The 8,648-nt window shown below is 41.6% G+C and overlaps 1 protein-coding gene across 1 annotated transcript in view; it reads left to right on the top strand.

The window, feature by feature from the left end:
- Positions 1 to 697: 697 nt before the first annotated feature.
- Positions 698 to 8,648, top strand: part of ERBB4 (erb-b2 receptor tyrosine kinase 4) — a 1,378,308-nt gene continuing 1,370,357 nt past the window's right edge. The window contains exon 1 of the mRNA XM_044670735.1: positions 698 to 940. Coding sequence (XP_044526670.1) covers positions 859 to 940 — 82 coding nt within the window. The 5' untranslated portion in view covers positions 698 to 858. The remainder of the gene's footprint in view (positions 941 to 8,648) is intronic.

Below are 8,648 nucleotides of genomic sequence, written 5' to 3'. Positions count from 1 at the left end.
GCCAATGAGGTTTTAGATTTGGGGAGGGGGGGTGGAATGGGAGAAGAGGTGTGGCTAGTTGGGTCAGAGCAGAGGCGGGGTTTAAGCCACAGAGCTGTGCCTGCCTCTCAGCCCCTGGTTCCGTGGAGGGTTTTTCTTTCTCGCAAGAACCCCCCCCACCCAACACACACACTTGCTCCCGCCCCCTCGCCCCAATCCAGCTCCCATTTTTTTTTTTTTTTTTTTTTTTTGAGTCTTGTTAATTTCTCCATGCTGCTGTTGCTGTTGCGGCCGCTGCCGCTGCCAGGGAAGGGGGAGCGCTGGAATTGACGCTCGGAGGCTTTAACTCCCGCAGCCGCTGGACAAGTCTGAGGAGCCCCGAGTGGGGGTTGAGGAGAGGAGAGCAGGATCGGTGGGAGAAGCCAGAGGCTCGCCTCCAGCCTCCCGCGACTCACACGGGAGGTGCGGAGAGCACAAAAAGAGGAGAAAGCAGCGCTGTTGGAGAGTGAAAGCAGGAAATCTACCACCTTCACTAGAGCAACTTTTTTTTTCCTCTTTTTTAATTGTTGACCAACCAGAAAGAGCGGGTGCGAGACCGAGAACGATCACTGGGGGAAATCTACCCACAGTTGAACCTCAACTGGGACCAGGAACAGCGCTGACACACACACACACACACACACACACGCGCGCGCACCCCCATTCACCCCCATTCCTGGAATAGCAGGCGCGCACATACACACATAAATACACTGAGCACCTCTCTTTTTCTCCTCCTGATACCCACTCGCACCCATCCACGTCCAGCTGAGGGATACAATAAGGGGATATGCCATTTGGACATGTAATTGTCGGCAAAGGATTTGAGACTTCCAAAAAATGAAGCTGGCTTCAAGACTGTGGGTCTGTGTGAGCCTTCTCGTGGTAGCCTGGACCCTCCCGCCCGGCGCTTCTCAGTCAGGTGGGTCGCAATCTCTCCTTTTCCATCGCTCTCTCTCTCTCCAGCTGAGGAACCTGCTGCTGTCTGGATGATTTGTGTTTGTGGTCTCCCCTCCCTCCCACTTCCCGCCTCTATTGATAGATCGTTTCTAGGTTAGGAGAAGCTGATCTGAATTGGTTTCATCGCCGCCCCCTGTATCACTGCCCTCCTTATTTCCACCTCCAACTTGCTTGTTTGTTTTTTCTCCTCCTTCTTGTGCGTGCGTGGAAATCACTGTGTAACCCCTTTCTCCTCCTGATCCTCCTTCTCCTCTCCCCTCCTTCCCCCCCCCCTCCCCGTTCTTGTTAGCTCTGTGGTTTAGCGAAGGGCTTAGTTCTCTCAGTCTGCTTCTCTAGGACGTAGAAGACGCACACGGAAAATCCCAATAAGCGCAGAAAATTGCCCCCTTTTCACTACCCCTTTTGCCCCCCGCCCGGAAGAAAAGAAACAGTGTAATTAGGACTCTTGGCTATTCCGGAGCGCGAAAAGGAGAGTATCAGAGTGGCATACATTGCCTGGTTCCCTCGGTGGAGCTCCTGGGCTTTTGATTCCCAAGCGCCTAGTGTGTATATGTCCGTGTGCGCTTTTTGTACCTGCGTGGGAGAGAGGAACAGGACTAATGCTCAGACACAAGTCACCAGAGCATTTGACATAGACAAGATTTCAGGCATAGTCTGGGTTACGGTCACAGCACACAGCTGCTACCAGAAAAGCCTCCTTTGTAGACCTTTCCAGACCAATGGCTTCCCTATTTTGACCAGAAGCTGTTCTCCTAAAATTCACAATCCATAGAGATCCTCTTTCCTTTACAGCCCCTCCTGCGGTCGAGGGGTGCCGGGAAGCCAGTCTAGCAGCCAAAGGTCTTGGCAAACTTTATTCACGAGAATAACAGCCACACTCTGTGGGGTTAGACTCCCACCAGAGTTTCTCCTGCTAATGTCTACTATTGGCCAGGGTCCCTCAAACTTCCCGGTTATCACTGGGGCTGGCCGGATAGCTCGCCCATCACTTGATCCTCTCTAATCCGAGGCGAAGCGGGCACTACTGTGCTCCAGCTCTTGGCTGGACTGCCTAGCCTCAGGTAGCAGAGCGCACGATTGTAACTGAACAGAAAAGGAGGAGGGGTCGTGAGAGCTTCATGGCAGGGTCTTTGACAGAACGTGTCGTGCTAGTGAGCTAAAAGTTTCTGACACTTGAGTTTCCCAGATGATAGGAATGGGAACAGGGAGATGGCTGATCAGTGGGCTGACTACGGCCAAAAGGGAAGAGCGATGTCTGAGATGGCCAAGGGGTGCCATTTGGACAGCCGGTGCTGTTTCCTGATCTGGCAGCTAGTGATCACTCCAGAGATACTTGATGTAGCGTGGGAAGCTGGCTGACAAGATAAAGCCTCAGGGGCAGTAAGGAGGGGGGTGGGGTTAGGGAATGCTTTAGGGACGCCTGTGGTGTCCTTGTGACCTTAAGGAGAAAATCTGGCTGCTTAGTTTTCTTGCTCCCTACGCCTGCTTCTTCTCCTCCTTCTCTTCTCCCGCCTTCTCCTTCCCTCCTCCTCAAGTAAACACGAAGTTACCGTCACTGGGGCTTTAAAAATGGTCCTGGAATTCCTGGTCTTTGCCATTCATAGGGAACATCAATAATTGACAAGCCTTGCACTCCGGTCACCTCCGGAATCACCCCAGCGCAGCTTGTAGATTTCAAGGCAGCCTCCTGGCCACTTCCCCTTCGTCTTCCTACCATGATCCTCTCCATATTTTCCTCAATGAGTTGATTATTCAGGTTGACCCATTCAAAAGCAGTTGAGGCTGACATATACGCTTAGCTGATAGGAATTTCTATGAGGCAACCTAGTGGGGGTTTGTCTGGTTTAGCCTCAGCCAAGGGGACCGCCTCTGAGTCTACAGCAATTTGGTATTAACTGTGCGGCTCAGGGGTTAAGCTATTCCTCAAAGCTCTTTTCAGAATTTCTGTAAGGAATGTAATCCAAATTAGTTCTGCAGCTGTCCTCTTCCTCAGCGCTGTGTACACCACTTCTCCCCCACTCCCGTCTCTGCTCCCCTGTCTTTGGCGAATTGTCATAACCCAAAGTGAGCCCTTTCTGGAGTATGAGCCTTTGCGTCCCATTGTTATTCGGGCTGCGACTATGCACTTGAAATTCTGGTGACACAAAGGCAAGCCCCACTTGTTAAAAACACAAAGTGATCTAGATGAAAGAGCGGGACAAAGGAAAGCTTTTTGGTGTATCCCTCTTAATTGCAACTGGAATACCAAAGGTGATCCAGATGAAACCGCTACTGCCCTTGAATGCTGCGCTGTTGTTGTTGTTTTTTCGGTCAGACCCGGGGGGAAAAGTTCAGCTGATCTTAGTGTACCATTATAGAACCTAGTTATTGTCTAATCTCTCTCTGTCTCTCGGTTTCTCTCTCTCTGAGTGTGTGAGTGCCCAAGTAAATACATATTCAGCTCTCCCACCCCCAACCCCCAACCAATCCCGGTTAGCAGTCAGTAGCAGTTTCGAGGAGTTTGTTTTGGTCCAAATGAGAAATTAAGTGCGGATAAGTAAACTAAGCTGCCAGAGGGCGACAAGATGTTGAGTGAATTGCTTTTAGATGAAACAAATTAAGGAAACGAGGGAAGACAATCTGCTCCTCGCATTATTAGACACGCTTGGAGTTCAGGGGAAAGTGGCATATTTTTGAAATGCTAATTTCTTAAGAAGCAGAAGGAATGCACCTTATTTACTGGTCTATGTGAATGGAATGGAAATATTGCTCTTTTTTCATCGTTATACAGATCTCAAAAACATTTTTCCCATTAGATAACTGTAACTGAATAAGATTTTGTTGTTATTGTGGTGGAAAAAGGAAAATCTAAGTTGTAAACAGACAACTCCTCAGTATTTCTGAAGGGGTTTGCTTTTTATCACTCCCTCAATACACAAGAGACATTACTTTACAGGGCCATTTACATTTCAAGAATAAATCTTATACTACCCATGAGGACAATTCCAAAATTTACCTGCATTTTTCCTTTGAGGAAAAACAAAATGCTTGTTCAGTTTATAGAAAGAAAATAGGCATTCCTTGCACTGGAGTGCCTGAGTGGCTTAAAAGATGGGTCATGAATAAATTCAACTGGTATTCCTTACTTTCTCAGACCTGGTGTTTGACTTAATTCTGTTATAGGCCTCTAATTTTATCATGTAATATTTCCTTGACTTCTGAGGGATTGATAATACTGACATCTCACAACCTTTGGCAACTTTTGCATTAGGTAAGAAAAGTTTTCATGAAATTTAAGTTGGGTAAAATCGAAGAAATGTGAAAATACAGTTTCAAAAAGCATTATTTTTTCTTCCATATGTTTATGACAAAGGTACCTCTAGGCACACACATTCAGTTTTTTCCTTGTGATGTTTGGAAGGCTTAGATACTCCATATGTGGAATGTTTAGTCTGTGGGGTTCCCCCTTTGCAAGTCTTACAGATCAATTGATTTTTAACATACAGTGACAATTTTAGTAGAAAATGGGATATTACTATTTGCTCTTTTGATGATAAAGGTAGATTGTTTGGGGGCTTATAATATGACTCCTAAGGTTTTTCCCAGATGGAAATATATATGTATATATATTTTATATAGAAATATTTTTCCTTCTAAATATCAATTAAAAAGTAAAGCATAGAATATAGAATCACTTATTTATACTTACTTATTTTCTTTGGAATCCTAAAAATGTAGCTTAATCTAAAATTATAATAACTTGTTTACTTGGACTAAAACCTAGTGGAAAACATTTTTCATAAGTTTTGCTAATGAAATATATCTACATTTGCCATCTTAGAATTCTTCTTATTGTTTGATAGTATTCACACTTCATTCATAAAGTAAGTAGGTTAAAACATTCTTTATTCTCTCCTTGGTTTCTAATAGAAATACTATTTATCATCTGCTGAAATCATTCTGTCTCTCCATTCCTCTTCAGTATCCCTTTATCTCTTTTTTAATCGTTTAATTTATAAATGTAAGTATATCTCTAACTACATTCTTTTCCTCCTTCAGAGTGCATTCTTTTACCTTATGTCTTTCCTAACAACCTCTACTTTTCCACTGCTGGAGCCCTTAAAGTCAGTTTCCATTCTTCCTTTCTGATAAATCTGATATGGCTGGTTGACTGGACAATCTCAAAGCCATTCCATTGCCCAGATTTATTCCTGAAAGAAAATAAAAAAGGCATCGATCCAGGGTCACTTGCACTTCTCTGAAACACTGACTCCAAGGCCAAATGTTTCCTTAAAGAAGTCCCTGGCTCTCTTTTTTTCTTTGCCAAAAAAGAAAAGAAAAGAAATATAGTAATGTGCTTCCTAAAAGTACAAAGGGCAAAAGATGCGATTTTAATTTGAAATGTTTCTGAGGTTTCAGAATTTTCATTTCAATATTGCTTGCCTTTGTGAGATGTCCCCGGTAGGATCTGAGTGCACCAAGTCCACAATATTCACAAAGTGGCATCTTTTTCATCATTTGGAGTCAGGCATTGGGAAAAATCAAGTGTAGATTCAGAGGAGCCTTTAAAATTTTATTTTTCATTTTCTCCTCCTTTTTTGATGTGTTTGTATAATTTCTCAGTACCTGCAATTGAGCTGAGACATATCATCAAAAATGATGCTCTATTTCCTGCAAACTTACAGAAACTTGCTTTACTAGTTAATCATCTGAAAACTGTTGGCCGCTGATCTTACTGTTTTGAGAGATGCTGTAAAGCAGAAGTGCTAATATTTACAATAAAATTAGCTTACATTGTTTCAAGCCTACAGCTGTTGTACAAAATTAATTATGTCAAGCATTTTCTCCTATTATCTCTCATAGTGATCTACCCAGCGAGTTATGCAGGATAGGGTTTTCTCATCATCACTGACTTTTCTTCAGGGTTTATCAGATAGCTTCAAAGAAACCCACTCATGCTACCTCACTGCAGATTCTGTTATCTAATGCTTACTTGCTGAAATATCTTACATCTATATATAAGAGCTGCAATGAAACTTTTATTCATGGTATTCACTAATATAGCAATTGACTGGAGTTCTCAGTTTGTAATTAAAAATAATTCCCTCTTGCCCTTGGATTTTTTTTAATAGAAAAAAGATCAATATTCCTGGAAACTGCAGCTATTGCTCATGATTTGAAGGAGACTATAGTTTCTCATTTTGTGGCACATTGTGATGTAGGCCATGGCCAAATGGTTTAAGTCAGGATTTCAACATTTTAGAGTAAATTCCTTTACTCACTTCTTAATACTTTGAACAAATCATATCATCTCTTTAAGCCTTGGTATCTGTGAAAAAACACATTTTCTGCTTATCCATTTCATAGTGTTTCTTTCAAAAACTGATTCTGAAATGTTTCAAGATAATAAAGAGGTTCCTACTTTCAAATACAAGATAATTGATGACCTAATATAATAATACTTACTTGGGCACAAGGAACCTTTTGTTAGAGAGGAACTCTATATGAATTTAAAGGTTAAGATTGTTTTATCAGAGATAACAGTTGCTTTAAAAAAATCTTTGAAGACAACTTTTCCTTTGGCCTGGGCACTTAAGGGAACAGGAAAAATATAAGGCTTTAATTCTGAGCTCTTGATAACAGTTGTATAGGTAAAATAAATTTTACCTAGATGTAAAAATGAGAAACTAATAAAAAAAATACATCATTATCATAGAAATTCAGAGGAAGGTCAAGTCAACCTGGGCTATAGAAAGGGAAAAATTTAGGGGAGAGAGTATTTGAGAGTGGTCAAGGATTTTGCTTAACCACTTCTATTGAAATAAACAACCAGGACTTTCAAAGGGTAATTAATACAGGCCTTTTGTGTACCATTTTACAAAAACTGGATGTTTTCCCCTCTGGATGTCAGGGCGCGAATATGTTTTTTTTTTTTTTTTTTGTGGAAACTTCTAAAACTTCCAAAGTATGATGAGTGATGAAGAGTCTTCCATATAAAAAGAATCCTATCAAATCAGTTTTTATGGAACATCTAAATAGATCTTCTGATATCCTTTAAAAAATCCCTTCTCTTCTGTCTTAAAATCATATCAGTTCAAGGCAGAAGACTGGTAAAGACTAGGCAACTGGGATTAAATGTCTTTCCCAGGGTCACATAGCTGGGAAGTGCTGGAGGCCAGATTCGAACCTCCTGCCTGGCTCTCTATCTATTGAGTCACCTAGTTGCCCTTTAGATGTCTTTTTAATTGATTTATAATACATTTCTAAGTATCAATGAGATAACAGTTCTTTATCTCTGATTGACACCTGCTAATGTATTAACTTTCTTGGGGAATAAATTCAGACGGTTCTAGAAACTGTGTCGGTTCATATAAGAAGGTAGGGTGTACTAGTTATACCTTCATCTAGTGGGGCAAAAGAATTAATGGTTTCCAAGAGTTCCTACTAATTCTTAGCAAGGAGTGTCTGAAGGGTAAACTTCCATGTGAGTGCCTGACTTTTCTTCGTGGTATTTTAGGACCTCATAGGCTCTCCTTTTCCTAAAACCCCCAGAGAAGACAGCAGAGATCATTAATTTTTGTAGATCAGAAACTGGAGTTTGGTAACATGGGTTCCACCTGTTGAAGAGCAAATGATTCCCTGACCTCGTTATCAGCTATCTCTACTGATTCAAAAGAGTAATTCTTTTTTTTTCCGTACACACATCCAAGTTTGTGTTGCTGCTCAATCCCATGGTGGCGACTCACTTCTCCCTTTCTCCTGCACCATTGTGATATTTAAGAATCTTGTACAGGAAAGATGCTCCTGGCCTTAGTCTTCTCTGCCCTCTGGCTCACCCCATCTTTGTTCTTTCTTGGGGGGTCATGTATGGCCCTGTGAAGAGATTTCTAGCATTACAGAACCCTCCACCCCTATGTTACATTGCTTTTTTCTCCTTTGGATTTTATTCCCTAGAGGCACTCTTTTATACTGCCTGTTTGTTGAAGAAACCTGAACTAGATCACCCTTATATTCTGGATTTGTTCTGACTCAGAATCTTAAGGTCACGGTGAAATTTCAAGAAGCAATGTTGTAACTTTTTTCAATTGTTACTATGAATGTGGAATGCTATTATGTAAAGGTCTATTTTGTGAATTCTGTCCTTTATCTCGTCTCTGAAAGAGTGAGTGGTAGGGAAGAAAAATTGTAAATATAGCAAAAACTCTTTGTAAAGAACCGGTTTCTATTTTCTTTGTTTTTCAGTGACTGATGCTGGGCATATCTTTCTCACTACCACACATGCTATGATACATGTTTTGTTTCTTGACATCAAAATTGTAATAGAATACATTTTCAAAAAAGTAAGTGATGTATTCTATAAGGCTTAAATGTCATTAAAGTTAATCATTTTGCTGGTTTTCTCACACTAAAGACATATAGTGTCAAGGCCTTTCTGCAGTGTGGAAAGAGAGTATATATGTGCATGAGTGTGGATGTGGGGTTGATTGGGGACTGGGTTTGAGTCCTGGCTTTTAGCAAGTCCATTCTGCATCCATTAAGGACGGAAGCAAGCATTTATTAAGTGCCAGCTGCTTTACCAATACTATCTAATCTGAACCTCACAAAAACCCTGGGAAGTAAGTGTTATTATTCCCATTTTGTAGTTGAGGAAATTGAGGCAAATGGAGATTAAGTAATTTACCTAGGGTTAG

Source organism: Gracilinanus agilis, chromosome 3, assembly GCF_016433145.1.
Source record: "Gracilinanus agilis isolate LMUSP501 chromosome 3, AgileGrace, whole genome shotgun sequence".
Lineage (NCBI taxonomy): Eukaryota > Metazoa > Chordata > Mammalia > Didelphimorphia > Didelphidae > Gracilinanus > Gracilinanus agilis.
Note: the sequence above shows the minus strand (reverse complement) of the source record. Positions and strands in the feature narration are given on the sequence as shown.